An 18,732-nucleotide genomic window follows, 5' to 3' on the forward strand; every position below is an offset into this window, starting at 1 on the left:
GAAGGAAGGAAGGAAGGAAGGAAGGAAGGAAGGAAGGAAGGAAGGAAAGAGGAAGGAGGGAAAGAAAGAGAGAGAGAGAAGAAAGAAAGAAAAAGAAAAAAAGAAAGAAAGAAAGAAGAAAGGAACAGAGAAGAGGAAGGAAGGAAGGAAGGAAAAAAGGAAGGAAGGAAGGAAGGGGAAAAGAAAAGAAGACTGGCATTTCTTCCTGAATCGGTGCTTTTCTCATCTAAAGTTTCATTTATTCACATGGCTGGTACTTGATGCTGGTGGTCTGCTAGACATCTAGCTGGAGGTAGAGACAAGAATACTCATTCATGGTCTCTTTATGGAGACTGGGTTTCTTCACAGCATGGCGGCTAAAGTTCAAGGGCAAGTATTTCAAAAGTGAGAGAAATCTGGACAGAAACCCTTGCATTTATGACCTAACACAGCCACATAGAAATGCATCTCCTCCGCGTTAGTCAGGTCTGTCACTAGTCCACTTCGAAATTCAAGGGGGAGATCCAACCCACTTCTTGATGGAAGGAATGTCAGCCTCACTGTCAGAAGAACATATGGGAAGGGAGAGATACCTAGTATGCCCATTTATGGAACCTTTAATCAGAAATCTCTTTTAGAAAATGTTCGCTAGTAACTAGTATTGTAACCTTTAATAAATCCTAGGAAAACTAAATTTTATTTATTTATTTTTTTAAGATTTATTTATTTATTTATTTGACAGAGAGAAACATAGCGAGAGGGAACACAAGCAGGGGGAGTGGGAGAGGGAGAAGCAGGCTTCCTGCAGAGCAGGGAGCTCGATGCGGGGCTCGATTCCGGGACGCTGGGATAATGACCTGAGCCGAAGGAAGATGCTTAACCATCTGAGCGACCCAGGCGCCCCTTATTTATTTTCTAAAAGTTTTTCTTTCAAGTTCCAGTTAGCTAACATACAGTGCAATATTAAAACTTAACCAAAGAGGTAAAAGACCTGTACTCTGAAAACTATAAAACACCGATGAAAGAAATTGAAGATGACACAAAGAAATGGAAAAACATTCCATGCTCATGGATGGGAAACTAAGTTTTAAATTTATTTTTTATTTATTTATTTGTTTTTAGATTTGTTATTTATTCATAAGAGACACAGAGAGAGAGAGAGAGAGGCAGAGGGAGAAGCAGGCTCCCCGCTGAGCAGGGAGCCCAATGTGGGACTCGATCCCAGGACCCTGGGATCATGACCTGAGCCGAAGGCAGACGCTTAACCATCTGAGCCACCCAGGCACCGAAAACTAAGTTTTAAATTTAATAGGAAGTTAGAATTGATATGAACTTACATCCTTCATGCCATTCTCCTCAGGGCTAAGGAATTTATAGGGGCAAAGAAAAATCATTGGCTTTATCCACAGTTCTCTTCAACGTAATACACATTGAGATTCCACCTATGATTTCATTTGACAAAGTATCCTGATGATCTACAAGTCTGAAAATTACAGATCTCTAATTGCCCACTTAGAGATGAGAAAACTTTGGTATAAACTTGCCCTACATTTTTTTGTCAGACCCAAGACTGGAATCCAAATCTTCTTACTATGCTTGTCACTGCACCATGATATATATCAACTAACTCAGAGAAGGCACACCGCCTGAGATCTACCCAGGTACGTGATAATCACTTACTTCCAAAGAGTAATACTCGCACTGCTGTCGAGACCACCATGCCGTGAGAAAGCCCAGTTTACATTCAAGGGTCAAAGGGGTGGGGATTTTAAATTACATATTAAATATTCAATAAATACTGTCCAAATAATAGAATATTTCCAAGCACCAATGAGAAATGTAGTTGAAAATGTTTTGAAAACATTAAAGCATTGACAAACACAGGGTTCCTAGTATGTTAAAATATGCCGGAGCTGTTGGGCTTCCTTATTTAAAGATGACATCTGCTTTTGAATTAACTATCAGTGTTAAAAATTCAATTTTGTGACTATGTACTAAATCGCAACTACAATAACTTCAAGAATGAAATCTTAGCTCTTTATGACAAAAAAACCCCTGAATTATAGTGCAAACTGAGCAAGATACAACAAAAAGGTAACACAAGCTTTCTTTTTCTTTTCTCTTGAAATCAGTTCATTTTCAAATTACAAGTTAAGATAAACCATATCTAATAATAGCTTCTGTTCAATTACAGTAGTATGATCTGTATCTAGACTGAGCAATCCATAAAGAGGATTTAAATTATTCATATATATCTATGCTAAAGTCAAATATTACTTTCTATGCTGTTGGTGACAAAAACTGATCTCTAAAGAAAAAGGAACCTTTAAAAATATCACCAATTTTTTTCCCAATGAAAACACTAGAGGAAACTATCATTAATTTTGAATATTTGCAATAACATAAAGCCTTAGATATTCTGAATTCCTTTAGGGCAAGAACTACTTCATATTCATCTTAAAACCTCCAGGATTTAACACAGAGCCTAGTGCATTCTAGCAAATTGAACATATCAATGAACAAATATTCTTTCAAAAACAGACTAAACTGAGAAGAAAGTGGGTTCAACACAGCTGATAAAACCAGAAACTTCTGTGGATCATGACCTACTGGCACCACGATAGTCGGCATATTTTCCTTGAATTCTTCACCCATGGTCAGCAAGACTGTAGATGCCATTTCACTTTATGTTAAACTCTCGATGATTTTAAAAATTCTTCTCAAGTGACTTTCTTTAATCTAACCACAAATTAAATTTGTATTTGGAAAGCAAATAACACCCATTATTGATTTGATTTTTAAAAAGGTGATTTTATATGAGTAGTTAGTAGATGTCAGTCGGTACACAATAAAATTTCTGAAACATGCAAATTCACTACAGAATTGTGATAGAGGGTGCCTGTGTGGCTCAATTGGTTAAGCGACTGCCTTCGGCTCAGGTCATGATCCTGGAGTCCCGGGATCGAGTCCCGCATCGGGCTCCCTGCTCGGCAGGGAGTCTGCTTCTCCCTCTGACCCTCCTCCCTCTCATGCTCTCTGTCTCTCATTCTCTCTGTCTCAAATAAATAAATAAAATCTTAAAAAAAAAAAAGAATTGTGATAGATAAACAGTCTAACAAGCCTAGATAGATAGATAATAGATAGATGATAGATAGATAGATAGATGATAGATGTCAAGACTAACAAAAATTTCAACTTAATTTTATGTACATTACAAATGTATAATTTTTTACTATTTGTACTCTATCTATGCATATGAAAATCACCTTGACTAGTTCAACTAATAACTCACTTAAAATATATCTAATAAGCTTAGGCAAATGATTAATTGTCCCTGGGAAATTCTGTTTTGGAGTGAGAGAGCCCAGGACTCCCATCCTCATTTGGTCACCACTCCCAGTGTGACATGGAGCCACAAACGAAATCTCTCTGAGCTTCTATTTCTGCACCCTCACAGTGTGGACCATAATATCCATCTTGATTGAATATATATGAAGCGAGTATAATTGTTTAGTCTGTTAGTTTATATTATTATTATTACTTACTATCATTTCAGAAAAATTAGGTACTTTCTTCTCATTTGGTCTAAGAACATCATTTCATGGTTATGTGGCATGCAGGCGGATGAAATCCTTTGGAAAATTCTGTCACAAAATCTAATTCTTTGGGTTTAAACCTTTTATCACTTAATGACCATACTCTGGTCCTTTACAACCTTCTGCAACTTCCCCCTGGAGGTTGTATAAGAACACCCTTACATCCAAAGTCCCTGGAATTCAGCATAATTCACATGGTTATAACTTACTAAAATTCTCTCTTTTGGTCAATTTCTAACTGCTCCTAAACTTTAATATTCGTAAGCATAGACTTTGGTCTCGTTTTTCTCATAACTCACAACAAATTGTGTTTTGCACATAAATGATGTTCTATACAAAGTTAAGAAAACGAATGTATGAATTTATGTTTAGCCTGAATTATGGATAGTAATGCCAGAGTTTAATTTTTCTGTACATATGAAGATGATATCATTTGCATTATGTTGAAGTAAAAAGAAGTCCTAACAAAATAGCTCTATTTTCAAATAACCTCAAAAAATAATTACCCAACAATTTAATCCCAACTTATATATATATATATATATATAATATATATATATATCCCAACAAATATAAGGATATATTTACATAAAATATTTTCCCCAAATATAACAGTTAGTGAGTCAATTCAGTGATTTTTGACCTGTTTCATAATAAATGCAAACAATCCATTGCCATCTGGATAACTATTGACTAAGAAAATAATTGTCTCTGGCATCATTTATTTCATAATTATATAAAATATGTTCTAAGGCTTTAATGTAGATATTTTTAATTATCTTTGCCTAATTATATTCATTACAGTAATGCCAAAAAAATTGGAAACATTTATGTATTGAAAGTTTCTGATAATTGGAATGAAGTGAATTTTTGGAGTTTCCATCTTTTTTTAAAATTCTCAAGATTAGTATCATAAAAACAGCAAAGCAGTAATGCATAAAAGAATTATTAGGAGCCTAATAAAATTATTTGGATCTCCAACTATAGCAACACTGATTAATGACTGCTTTTTAATTAATGGGAAGTTGTTCAATCATTGTAACATTTCATTTGCCTGAGAATTTTTATGTAAGGGTCAGGCCAAAACACATGCTAGTTCAATCTGCAATAAGGTATACTTACATAATTTTTTCTTCTTGGCAGTACAAGTGTAAACTATTTATTTCTCAGTCATTCACCATAAAGATAGTGTTTCCTGCCCAGCTGGCTAGTTTGATCAATGAAAACAGCCTTATGCATTAGAACACGAATAAATTTTACTTTTAAACTCTGTGAATTCAAGCAAAATAAAGCCCATAAGCTATTCTTATTGTAAATCTTTAATTATTATGTGGTATGTGTTCAGCCTCTTTATTTTTCACATGGATACATAGCATTTACCCCAGCAGACTTCCTTAGGGTCCTAAAATCTACACAATGGTCTTTGAATAGGTACTGGAACAGAACAGAGGTACCTATTTTAGAAATGTTAATTTGATATCACTCTTATATTGTATAAGATTTTACATATATATGTACATATATATGGATATATGGATAAGGTTATATACGTGGAGAGAGAGATATATGTATACATCTCCATTATGTGTCTAAGTCCCAGTTCTGCATATTTCCCAGTAAGGGCCAACATAGCTAATGAGAATCTACCCACTAGGGTTTCCAAATTTGCATTTAGGTAAAAACTAGAGCCAGCATGTGCCCTAATCATATTGACAGCTAAAAAAATAGATTTCTCCAAACCTGAAAAATCTAAAATGGAGGATCAGTGACACTTGCTTCCACAGCAAAAGTGCATACCCTCCTTTCATTGTCTAAGCAGGCCAAGTGCAAGTCTCTGACTGGAGGTATCAGACCTGCTACTGTCGGTGCCGTCACACCATCGTGATGGTTTGGGTGGTCTACAGAGCTGTGGGCGAGAAAGAGACCTTCCTGAGCTACAAGTGATTAATGCACTATCTGCAGACTTTCAGCCTGAGTTAAGGTACGGAAGCCTACTATTCCCACTTCAAAAAATATGCACGTTTTGTGTATGTGTGTATTAATAGGAAGGTTTAGGTAAGATTAGTTTTCTTTTTTTTTTTAAGTTTTTATTTATTTATTTGACAGAGAGAGAGAGAGAGATCACAAGTAGGCAGGCAGGCAAGCAGAGAGAGAGGGAGAAGCAGGCTTCCCACCCAGCATGGAGCCCGATGTGGGGCTCGATCCCAGGACCCCAGGATCACTACCCAAGCCGAAGGCAGATGCCCAACCGACTGAGGCACCCAGGCACCCCAGATTAGATAGTTTTCTAATAAATAATCTTTTGTTATGGTCAATATGTCTTTGACAAACAAAAGTTATTTGAAGAGACTACCTCTGCTTAGTTGTCATTTAGAATGTACAATCCATTAGGGTGAATGGTTCAGGAAAGCCTTACACTCCATAGCTTAATTCATTTTCACCACATTTGCCAAAGATCTTAGAAAACCAAAGTTTATTTTCTATCTACAATATGGTTAAGCTATCCCCCAACATTCTGGTTGAGTGAAATAATTGAAAGTCAACATGAGAGGAATGATGAGTAACAAACGTAATTGTAATAGGATGCAGTATAGTAGGGGAAAAAAGATGCCAGGTGTGAAAGGAGACCAGGAAAACACCATAAAGAAAACGGTGTCCTCCGAAAAGGGGAGAGCGGCGTTCTGTTCTCCTGATGATATGTCTGCTCAGGCAGCTGACTGGATGATCTGCTCTCAGAGCCTAACTGAGCAAGAAGGGCAGATTTGAAAGGAGGTGGCCGGACAGAGAAACCATTCAATAGAACAGCCTGGGAAGTCCCTGTTCGGTGTGACAAAGATGGGTGAGTGTCCTCAGGGTCAAGTGGGCACAACAGAAAGCTAAAATTGAGAAATCATGCTATAAACTCACCCAAGAATACTGTCCTCTATGTAAGGGGACCCTGGAATTAAGAAGTTGGAAGGTCTACTGCATGGGTTCCCATATCAAGTTCCCTTGTAGATGGGATGTCCAGAGCCCCCCACATCAAATAACTCAAAGATCACTTAAGAGGACAGTGTTTGGGCAACTGCCTTGACTGTATAAGTACCACGCGCTAACTGATTGTGCAACTGGAGCTCTGGCAACTACCTTTACTGCCAGTCCATTGAGCCCTAGAAGCAGTGGCAAGCAATGGAGTATTATATGGGGGCAGATAAGAGAGACTTATGTATCTGCCCTTCCCTCTGTCTTTTCCACTCTAGCAGGCGGGAAAACGTGTATCCCCAACAGCGAGGAGTCACAGTTCCAACTCGCGGTGGCCTCGAGTTCTGCAGTCATCTATTGCTGTTTAACAACCAGTGACCTTAAAATGTAGTTGCTTGAACTAATTACTCTTTTTGTCCTTCTCCCAATGTTGTGAGTTAAGCATCTGGGCAATGTTGGTCCAAGTATATGTTCCATTTCACATGGCATTGGTGGAGGCTGCACTGTGGTATCACTCTAGCAAATGGCCTGGGCTAGAGATTCCAAGATTGTTTCATGCACATATGCAGCGCACTGGCAGGTATGATTGGAAGGCTGAGCTGAACTGGGATGGTCAACCTGACCACCAATATGTGACCTCACTAGTGTGGCAGCCTCGGGGTAGTCGGTTTACTCACAGGACAGGTCAGTGGTCCAATAAACAAGGTGAAAGCCATATGTTCTTTTATGTTAGTCTTACCCTTAGTAATCAGAATAACCACAACATAATGAAATCAGCTAAAGATATCATTAAGGCCTGGGAATAGGTGTCTGACTGTTCGTGTTTCAAAGCAATTGTTGAAGATAAACAAAACTATTTAATATTTACACCCCACTGAATTGAGACTGAACAAAAAACCCCTCAACAGAAATATTCAGTTAGCTCTTCCTTGCATAGAAAAATGAAATTAGCTGTCAAAGTATGTGTACCAGATGAACAAAATAAGATGAGAAAGAAACAAAATGAAAGATGCTCAGAAGGGATTTCCCCAAAACTTTCAAGAGACCATAAGCAGATGGATGGGAAGATGCACTTTCTTGTGCAAACAATTACATTGATAACCAAATGTCACCATTCCCCCCCAGTAATCTGTTACCTTAGGAAGTTGTAACAGTATCCTAGGTTGTCCAGTCAAACATATTGAGAGCTTTGTCACTCTCAGTCGAGAGGATTCTCCTCCGGACCAACCAGAAATCAACACCATGGATTGATCCTAACAATCCTATCGATTCTGAGTGACTCCCTAAAGAAAAGTACTTAGAGCTCCTGTATATTCCACAGGGATGTTCATTAAAAACAAAAACAAAAACAAAAACAAAAACAAAACAAAACATTAAAGTTACATTCTAAGAAAAGGAGAGAGAAGCAAGAGCGGTGACTTTAAAAATACTCTCTTCAGTTTCAGAAAAGATTTCAGAATAGGCGATTTTGTGTGAGAATTAATTCTTCCTGCCCGGCCTCTGAAGCTGCCAATAATATTCTATATGGAGGTCGGGTGTGGAAGAGAAGTTGGAATGCTGGAGGATAGTTGAGGGTAGAGCGTGGAAAAGGATGAGGTCACACAATGAAATGCACTGCTGGATATTCGTGCAAGCCTGCAAACAGGGCTCACTGGCAACTGTCAAAAATTTCTCTGGACTTATGCTATGAGGAAAAGGAGCAAGTTTCTGAGTTTCCCCAGGAGACCACTCAGCTGTCAGTCCAAAAATGAAAAACACCTCAGCGGGGACTCGTTTGAGAGTGTTCAATCCAAAGAACTGCAGTGTAACATTGATTCCATCCAGGCCATACTTACTAACTTTACTCGCAATTATGGAGAAATTATACTGCGCGGTGCTTTCTCTGTCTAGTAGTTCTTTAGTGGCGATGGTTCCTTCGGTTCCGTCTATTGTAAAGTAGCTGTCCCCATCACTCTTCCAATCTATGAAGTACCTGCATATAAAAGCGTAGATGCAAATATGCCGTGATTACTCAGGAATCATAATGGCAGTCGGGCTAACTTGACACAGTTCCTGATTTTTCTCCCTGTAGCTATTACCCACCTTGCTATAAAGAAGAGTCTCAATGACAGCTTCTTTATTGCAAAGTCACTATGCTCAAGGGGAAACTGGAAATAATGAAAGATTTAGTACTCCTGCTGTTCGTATTATTTTAGGGTCTTGACACCTTGAAAGCTCAGCAGAGACTAAAATTCTAAAGCTGATCATGGGTTTCCTTAACCTGCTGAATATTAAAACTTTTCCAAGTAGTAGAAGATTCCTTACAGCGGCTGTGGGAAGAGCTGGGGGTGGGGGAGGCTTCTGGCTACTGCTACAAAGAGCTTAGGCCAGAACAAAGGTAGAATCTTTATTTCCACAGATAGGAAAGAATCATATTATGGAAACTAAGGGGCAATTTTGTTATTGGCAATGGGGCGATTGTACAGAATTATTTTCCTCAAACACATATAAAAGAGCCACTGTTGTTTAATTACTCTATATATCAGAACAACTTTCTAAAAAAATAAAACAGTGAACTTAGCTAATAATGTCCCTTTATCTTCTTTATTCATTAACCTATTTGCTAATAACAGATGTTACCTTCTTTTTTTTAAGATTTTTATTTATTTATTTATTTATTTATTTGAGAGAGAGAATGAGAGACAGCACAAGAGGGAAGAGGGTCAGAGGGAGAAGATGACCCCCCCGCTGAGCAGGGAGCCCGATGCGGGACTCGATCCCGGGACTCCAGGATCATGACCTGAGCCGAAGGCAGTCACTTAACCAACTGAGCCACCCAGGCGCCCCAGATGTTACCTTCTTTACATGGACTAAAACAATCCAAGAAAATTAATTAAAAAAAAAACAAAAACAGAAACTGAATTTATATAAATCTTTATATAGCAGATACATAGAGTGAAAAAAATCTTTTTCCAACACATATTTTCGACCACAGTAATAAACATTTTGAAATCTTAGCATGTTCCAGATACTGTTCTAAATGCTTACATGTGTTACCTTATTAAAGCCCCACCAAAGCCCTAAAAAATAAGTATTATTCATCTCCCTATTTTACCGATGAAAAAACTGAAGCATAGAGATATTAAGGAATCTGCCCCAGTTCACATAGAAAGCTTTAGAGCTGATACTTGAACCAGGTCATCAATGTTTTCTCTATGATTATCATCATGTAGTCTTACCAATTTTAAATAGAACATTTTATGTAAAAGGGCTCTGCTCATCAAAAGGCTCAATGAGCAATATATTTATCACCATTACTCTAGCCTGGGAATCACAGCAAGGTCAACACAAGGCCAAAGTTAGTCAAGTCATGTACTTCAAAACAGCAACGTTAAAATACCTGAACTACAATGCTCCCACACAAACCCCTAAAACACAGTCCACGGGCACAAACAGCCAGGCCCTATTTCACCCAACGATGTTTTTGTTTGTCTCTTATTCACTATTATCTGGTATCTAATCTTTAGCTCCGTCACCTCGTAAGTTTTGGTACGTCCCTTCTCTGGATGTGATCCTCTCAAAAAGCTTCCTGCCTTCTTCTGGAGTACTACTGAAACTTATCTGAACGTTTTCTACTCAGCTAAACATCTTCAGCATCTTCCCACAGCCGATCAGACTGCAAGACTGTGGCTCTAGTACGAGGTCCTGGCATTTTCCTGACGTCCTGTCTTTGTGAGACTGATCCAGCCCTGTGCCTGACTGAACAGTAATCGTGAAGCAACAACCACCACTCTAAACCGTGATGTTCTGCACAAGATAGCAATTAAAGAAATGACCATCGACGAAACTGAAAATGGAACTCCTACATTTCCTAGACATTTTCAGAGAAGACATGACCCTGTCCTAAAATGTCTAGATTGTTTTCAGGAGATACGCCCTCCCAGAGTGTAGATCCCATGTTTACTTTAGGTTTGCCATAGTCCACAGCCAATCTATGGCTACAGTGATATTTTAACTGCAATTAATCGCCACTGTATAACAATGGACTGTCTAATTTGGCCTCACTCACCAGTGTAAATGAGCAAAACCCTGAAATAGAGAATTTGAATCACCTTATGCTTTTCTAGTAAGTAGATGAGATTTAAATTTTTAAAAAATGGGTTTATGATCTATATATGATGGAACAAATGTATAGTTCATATAAGTATGCAGCCGCTGTTGCTAAGAAACCTCTTTTAACAATTGAATAGAAATCAAAAATTAAAGCATTAACCTAATCTGTGCAGACCACTTGACAGAGTACAATTTTATTACTTTTCTGTAAATGAGTTTTCAGAAATGCCTTAAAAAGTTTTCTTCTCTTCATTAGGTAAGCATTCTCCTTAAAATTGTGTCTTTTAATTTGCCTAATAACTTTCTCACAGTTAATGGAAAAGCTAAATTCTCAAACACATTTTGTAAAAAGTACTTGATGGGAGTGAGTTACTCTAAAAGTATTACATCTCGTTCCTTAAGCAATAAAGATTAGGAGTAATGATTCAGGTCAGGTAGGCAATTTTATTTTGTTAATGTGATAATAATCAAAATCTCTTCCCTCTATCTTCTTTTAGTCACTGTTTTTTTGTTGTTGTTGTTTTGTTTTTGTCTTGGGGAAGATAATTAAATGAAAGTAAATTCAGTTCAATTTATTTCCACATTTTATTGAGAACTTACGCCACATACAGCAACAATTAAGATTATAATTGCTTCATCAAGAATCACAATTACATTTTTTTCTTAGAAATCCTAACATTTCTCTAGAACTTTTTAAATAGTAGTTGCTAGTTTCCTATTAGTTCCTCTTTGTTTTGTTTTTTTTTCCTAATCCTCCTCCTCATTCTAACTTTCCTCTTAGTAAAATTAAGAGTTATAGCATAGATAGTTTAGAGAGCTTCTCTTGCTTGTTTGATGTTAAACTAAACATTTTATAAATTATAATGATTTAATAAAGGCATAACCCTTCTGTCTTCAAATTTTCCTTTTGGAAGCACATAATATCATTAAAACACAAATTTAAAGAAAGATAAGTGCATCATAATCTACAGTTTATTAAAATTATAGTTGTTATATTTTTTTCCCTCCAGGTTACTTAAGATTTTCTTTTCTTTTTTTTTTTAAGATTTTATTTATTTATTTGAGAGAGAGAGACAAAGAGAGCATGAGCAGGGGCGGGGGCTGAGACAGAGGGAGAAGCAGACTCCCCACTGAGCAGGGATCCCAATGTGGGACTCAATCCCAGGACCCTGAGTCGTGACCTGAGCCAAAGTCAGATGGTCAAAGGACTGAGGCCACCCAGACACCCCATGATTTTCTCATTTCTTAAGTCCTTTTTAAATAGTCCTATATGATCTTCTGACTTGTATCCATTTATGTATCTGGATGCCAACTTTATCTTCTCCCCAAGTTTTATACCCGGATTTGGGTTTATTCTTCAGAAAACTCTGAAGCAGCTTGCCCTAATGGGAAGAAAGTAAAGTTTAGGCAAATATTGATCCAAATTTGGGTTCTGCAGTTAAGAGCTTCAATATTAAACAGGTAGTCTCCGTTTTCTCGTGTATTAAAACATATGGACAGTACTACATGACGCAGTAAGTGAATAATGTGATCGTCCCTTCGCTCATGTTTCTTCCCCTGCAGCCATACCAAATCCCTCCAGGCAGCTTTATTGCTTCCTTATTACAAAATTTTATCTTCGTACTTCTTTTATCTAATTTATCAATTTTAATTGGCATTACAGTCTCTCTCAAACTAATTGTAGCTTGTTTTGTGGACGACACAGAAAGTTTCTAGAGAGTAGGAAGGATTCATCACCAGGTTTATTGTTCTATCCCTAGCATCTTGTACTTTATGTATGAATTGTATTATTTTATAAGAACATCTGACTGTTGTTAATAATAGCCTGATCACATTTCAAGCACAGAGTTATTTATTTGGTATCTTTGAATATGCAAACATATGAATTTTGAAGTCTTTTTCAGGTGTCTTCAACAAAACTATTTCTTTGAACTGAATCAATTGCCTGTTGTTGCAAGTCACAGTTGGATTTATTTACTCTCTCTAGTAGCTGTGGCCAAATGTCTCTGAAGAAAGGTACCATTTTAACTAGTCATTTACCATTTAAGACCCGAATATAGACATCATATTTGAAAGACAGCTTTTATTCCCATTTTTTTCCTAATAACTGAGTTTTATCTCCTCCTTGCAATTTGTTTATTCTTTAGCTCCTTTACACTCTGAAAATTACTCATGTTCTCCTAACTTGTCAAATACTCTTCTTTTTTTTTTAAGATTTATTTATTTAGGGCACCTGGGTGGCTCAGTCGTTAAGCGTCTGCCTTCGGCTCAGGTCATGATCCCAGGGTCCTGGGATCGAGTCCCACATCAGGCCCCTTGATTGGCGGGAAGACTGCTTCTCCCTCTCCCACTCTCCCTGCTTGTGTTCCTGCTCTCGCTATCTCTCTCTCTGTCAAATAAATAAATAAAAATCTTTAAAAATAAAAAATCTAAAAAAAAAAAAGATTTATTTATTTATTTGAGAGAGAGAGAGCAGGGGGAGCGATAGAGGGAGTGAAAGTCTTAAGGAGACTCCGTGCTGAGTGTGGAGTCCAATGTGGGGCTTGATCTTACAACCCTGAGATCATGACCTGAGCCAAAGCCAAGAGTTGGACACTTAGCCGCTGTGCACCCCAGATGCCCCAATTCATCAAATAGTCTTATAATATTTTCTAAGGAGAGGGTTTCATAACTCTGAAATATTTGAAGTAACTGATCATTTAAAAAAATCAAAATAATGTGAAATTTCAAATAAGTGTGAGAAAAGGCTATTTTCTAAAAGCAATTAAAGAAATCATAGAAAGGAATGAGGTATAAAATGTGTATAACTTATATGGGGTACTCCTCAGCATTTCAAGATAAAGCAAAGAATTGGAACCAGCAAAAGGTAAACTCAAAAATTCAGTTATAAAGTATATATAAGCAACTTGGATGTTTTGTCATCTTGAGGAGTTAACATGAAACATAGTAAGATAGCTTTCAAAATAATTTATCACCCTAACTAATATCTGGACACTTAGCTATTGAGATTTCTTTGAGTGTATCACTAGAATCACTAATATAAAATTTGTTTAAAAATAAAAGCAAACTCATCATTGACTGTCAAGATCCAATCCACGTAAAAATTAGACCTGTAAATCTGTATTACAGATCCATTGAATTTTGTCAATAAATCCTCAGTTATGTCTAAATCTTATAAGAACTTCATGGTTAAGAAAAATAAAAGGTACTGAATCTCAAATAATAAGATTTTATTTCAATACATACCCCCCAAAATGTTAATAAAACAACTGTATAATTAGATATTTGCTTTTCCAGCTTGACAAATGTCAATATTGTCATAGTTCAATTAAACGTTTTTCAGATTTAGGTGGCGCCTGGATGGCTCAGTCACTTAAGCGTCTGCCTTCAGCTCAGGTCATGATCCTGGGGTCCCGGGATCGAGTCCCGCATCGGGCTCCCTGCTCAGCAGGAAGTCTGCTTCTCTCTCTGCCCCTGCTTCTGCTCTCTCTCTCTCACTCTCTCTTGGGTGTGCATTCTCACTAAATAAATAAAATCTTTTAAAAAATAATAATTTGAACATTTTTCAGATTTAGTTACAGTTGTAAGGTTTAAATCAGGGAAACATATGTAAAATGTTTAGAATACTTCCAAGTATATAATATGGGTCCATAGTTATCATATTTTAAGGATTAAATATTATATATTTTTACTGACTTGTTTTGACTTTCTATCAATTTTGGGTTTTTTTGTTGTTGTTGTTGTTTTCTGAAAGTTTATAGCAGCTTTATTCATAATTGCCCAAACTGGAAACATCTCACATGCCCATCAATTAGTGAATGTATAAAATACTGTGGAACGGTCCTATAATGAAGTACAACAATAAAAAAGGATAAACCAATGATTCTCATAATATGGATATTTTTTTTTTTTTTTAGGCTGGAGAATTCATTTTTTTTTAAAGATTTTATTTATTTATTTGAGAGAGAGAATGAGAGAGAGAGAGCACATGAGAGGGGGGAGGGTCAGAGGGAGAAGCAGACTCCCCGCCGAGCAGGGAGCCCGATGCAGGACTCTATCCAGGGACTCCAGGATCATGACCTGAGCGGAAGGCAGTCGCTTAACCAACTGAGCCACCCAGGTGCCCAGAGAATTCATTTTTTATTAGTTCAGAGAACCTTGTACATATGTCTATCAATTTTGCTTAATAAGCTACTGAAAACCATGATATTTTAATTATATTTTCAGCAATCTTAAAATTTAAAAGCAACTCAAAAACTTAGGTGAGTATCTCAATTACACTGAAGAAGGGGAGCAATGAGTTTGACATTTAGAATCTGGCTGCTTATGGTTAAATCCTATTCTCATTCTTACTGAAGACATAATTCGATCTTCCTAGGCCTCAGTTTCTCTTTCTGTAAAATAATGTCAGTTGTGATGCTCAAACAAATCTGACCAAAGTGCTCAGCTCAAAGCCAGGAATAAATTAGTTATTATGATGTCACTGTATGTTGGGTGGCTCAGTTGGTTAAATGTCTGCCTTGGCTCAGGTCATGATCCCAGGGTCCTGGGATGAAGCTCTGCATCGGGGCTCCCTGCTCAGTGGGGGGCCTGCTTCTCCCTCTGCCTCTGCCCTTCCCCCACACCCTGTTCACACCAGTGCTTGAGCACTCACTCTCTCTCTCTCTCTCTCACCATCTCTCTCTCTCAAATAATAAATACATAAAATATTTTAAAAATGATGTCACTATACGTTGATAGTTAATTGCCACCAAAGCAAATAAAAGTAAACTTGTCCGTTTGGTACATGTTCTTTGCAGTAGCTCCTATTTTACTGATTGTCAATGGATCGGTCATTTGAGGAAGAAAGCAATGAGTTTATTCACAAAAGATCTTCTCATTCTACATAGCAAGTTAAGTTCTCAATAAACAACATCTCAAATGAATTGTTCTTAATCATTCCATTGGTATAAATTTAGAGGGAATGCTTCTTTCATTTCCAGTGCAATCAGAATAAGCAGGGGATTCTAATAAAGGTGTTGCTTTTCTTTAATGTCGTCAACTACAGAATAGATCCAATAGTAAATGGGATATTCTGGTGGATGAATAATTGGATAAGAGCATATCTGAAGCTAATATATACTCAACTGTCTTACTGGAGGGAGCTTCTGCTCAGTTTCTGGCTAATGGCTACCCAAGCAGATCAAGGAGAGATTACAAACATACAATTCCAGTCACTGATAAATTACAACCTAAAATAGAAATCTGAAAGTAAAATTTACCAAAACTCAACTTTTCTCTTTACCTTTGTTCACATAATTCCATTCCCTTCAATTAAAATAGTTTCTCACCCTCTATTTCATCTCCTTCATCCTTGACTTTAAAGAATTCTTGTATGTTTTGGAGAAAAGTCCTTTATCAGATGTGTCTTTTGCAAATATATATATAAATATGAATATATATATATATATATATATATATTAAAATTCACATTGTGAATGCTAACGGAAAGAGATAAGGTAAGCAGTGCTCAAAAAGGATTAACTGTTTTATCTTAATGAATATTTTATATAACCTTTTGGTTTATGGATAAAATGTTTTCTAACAATTGCTATCTGAATATTCAGTATTTTCTAAGAAAACAGGCCATAAATACAAAATTAGTTTGCTCTCTGCTAAATAATAAGAACTAGAATACAAAAGAGTGATTAGAGTTATACAAAATGAGAAACTGGACTCTACATAAGGAGGCATTTTTAAAGATCACTTTAAGAAAAAGAAATAGTGTGTTAGTCTCTTTATCAGAAACTACCTTCCACAAATTACTTCATTAATTCTAAGTGGAGACAACTGACATTTAACAATAGCTAGGACTAAGCACCACTAAAAGACATATTGTCAACTTTTAGATCATTTGAAGGATGCAGGGAAAATAACAGTATGAACAACACAAAAAATATTAAATGAAAAAAATAGAGATACTGTGTGCAAATGGTAGACGGGAAGAAAAAGCAGATGGAATCTGTTAATATGGAATATTTCAAAGAAACTCAGGGAAAAAGTAAAAGGAAGTGTGGAATTTAGACACTACAGTAGCAGCTTAATGCATTAATATCTGGGGAGTTTGCCCTATTTAACTTTTTTATTACTGTGATGTGTTTAGGACCCTCAAGAGAATTATTTGTCGAAAGTTGATTTTTGTATGACATCTACTTGCAAATGTACTGAAGATATTTTGCTTCCATTAATTCCATTTATAGAAGCTAAGGACTGAGAAACCATTTACAAAAAAAGGAAGAAGGAAGGAAGGAAGGAAGGAAGGAAGGAAGGAAGGAAGGAAGGAAGGAAGGAAGGAAGGAAGGAAGGAAGGAAGGAAGGAAGGAAGGAAAGAAAAAAAGAAAGAAAGTATACTCTTAACTGTACTGTGTAAGACAGCAGAGATTAAACCCTAAACACCCAGATCTTCAAACATTTAAAAAACAAAAAGACATATATATATATATAAAGATTTATTTATTCATTTCAGAGAGAGTGAGGGAGCAGAGGGAGGGGCAGAGGGAGAGGGAGAGAGCTTGCTGGAGCAGACTCCCCAGTGAGCACAGAGTCCAATGTGGGGCTCAGATCTCAGGACCCTGAGATCATGACCTGAGCCTAAATCAAGAGCAGGTTGCTTAAATGACTGAGCCACCGAGGCGCCCAAGACCAATTATATTTATATATCAGATCTGTTTATACTCAATTTGGAAAAATACAAATGCACACATACACATACATATACATTCTACATTTCACTATGTATTAGGATGAATTTACCAAGAGAATCTTAAAATCAAATTAAATTTTGCATGTCGTATGTCAGAGAACAAGGAAATATCCCCAACTCTCAAGTATGTTTTCATTTTCTGCATTTTGGAGATGGCATTTAAAAAGTGAATACATATTTATTCAATAAGCAAAAAGTGGTAAGCATCATGATAGAATTCAATATGGTTGATGATTTTAATGAATATAAGATAAGAAAAACACAATATTGGGAGGAAGAAGTGAGTTAGAGTGGACAAGAAGTACACATATGGTTTTGCCACCTAAGATGGCAAGGTCTAGGTTGAAGGTGATGAAGTATAAGGTGAGGAACTATTTTATGGAGGGAATAGAATTGTGTGAACAAAGGGAAAGAGAAAAGTTGAGTTTCGGTGAATCGCATTGCCAGATTTTTTAGTGCTGGTTCTGAGCCGAATATCACTTAATGCTATATCTGAATTGTATATGTTTATCAGGGACTTGATTTGCATATCTGCAATCTCTCCTTGATCTCTTTGGGTAGTCATTAGCCAGAAACTCATCAGAAGCTACTCCCAATGAGATAATTGAGTATATGCAAGCTTTAGATATGATCTTCTTAAGTTACTCATCCATCAGAATCTCCTGCTTACAATGGGATCTATCCTGTAGTTGACAATATTAAAGAAAGACAACACCTTTACTAGAAATCCCTGCTTATTCTGATTGCACTGGAAAACAATAGCATTCATAAAACTCAACAATATGAAAACAAACAATTTAAAAATTGGTCAAAGACCTGAACAAGTCTTATCCTTACAAGAGGATATACAGATGTCAAATGAGCACATGAAAAGATGCTCCACTAAGCTGTTCAGTCAGCAAATTAAAACAACTATGAGGTACCACTACACACCTTTTAGAATGTCCAAAATTTGGAATACCGAACACCAAATGCTGGTGAGGATGAGGAGCATTTCATTGATAATGAAAATGCCAAATGGTACAATCACTTTGGAAGATAGTTTAGTAGCTTTTTACAAATCTAGGCATACTCTTACCATATGATCCAACAAATGCACTTCTTGGTAATGATGCAAAGGAGCTGATAATTTATTTCCACATAAAAACCTGCACCTAGATCTTTATACTACTTTATCAGTAATTGCCAAGACTTGAAAGTAATTAAGATGTTTTTTAGTTAGGTGAGTGGACAAATAAACTTTGGTACATCCGGACAACAGAATAGTATTTAGCACTAAAAAGAAGTGACCTATGGGCACGTGGGTGGCTCAATTGTTTAAGTGTCTGACTTCAGCTCAGGTGATGATCGCAGGGTACTGGG

The 18,732-nt window shown here is 36.7% G+C and overlaps 1 protein-coding gene across 1 annotated transcript in view; it reads right to left on the reverse strand.

The window, feature by feature from the left end:
- CDH12 (cadherin 12) overlaps positions 1 to 18,732 on the reverse strand; it is a 679,766-nt gene that overhangs the window by 20,801 nt on the left and 640,233 nt on the right. Inside the window, exon 9 of the mRNA XM_034998857.1 lies at positions 8,372 to 8,508. Within this exon, the coding sequence (XP_034854748.1) occupies positions 8,372 to 8,508 (137 nt within the window). The remainder of the gene's footprint in view (positions 1 to 8,371; positions 8,509 to 18,732) is intronic.

Source organism: Mirounga leonina, unplaced genomic scaffold, assembly GCF_011800145.1.
Source record: "Mirounga leonina isolate KUSES-001 unplaced genomic scaffold, KU_Mleo_1.0 Mir_95, whole genome shotgun sequence".
Classification (NCBI taxonomy): domain Eukaryota; kingdom Metazoa; phylum Chordata; class Mammalia; order Carnivora; family Phocidae; genus Mirounga; species Mirounga leonina.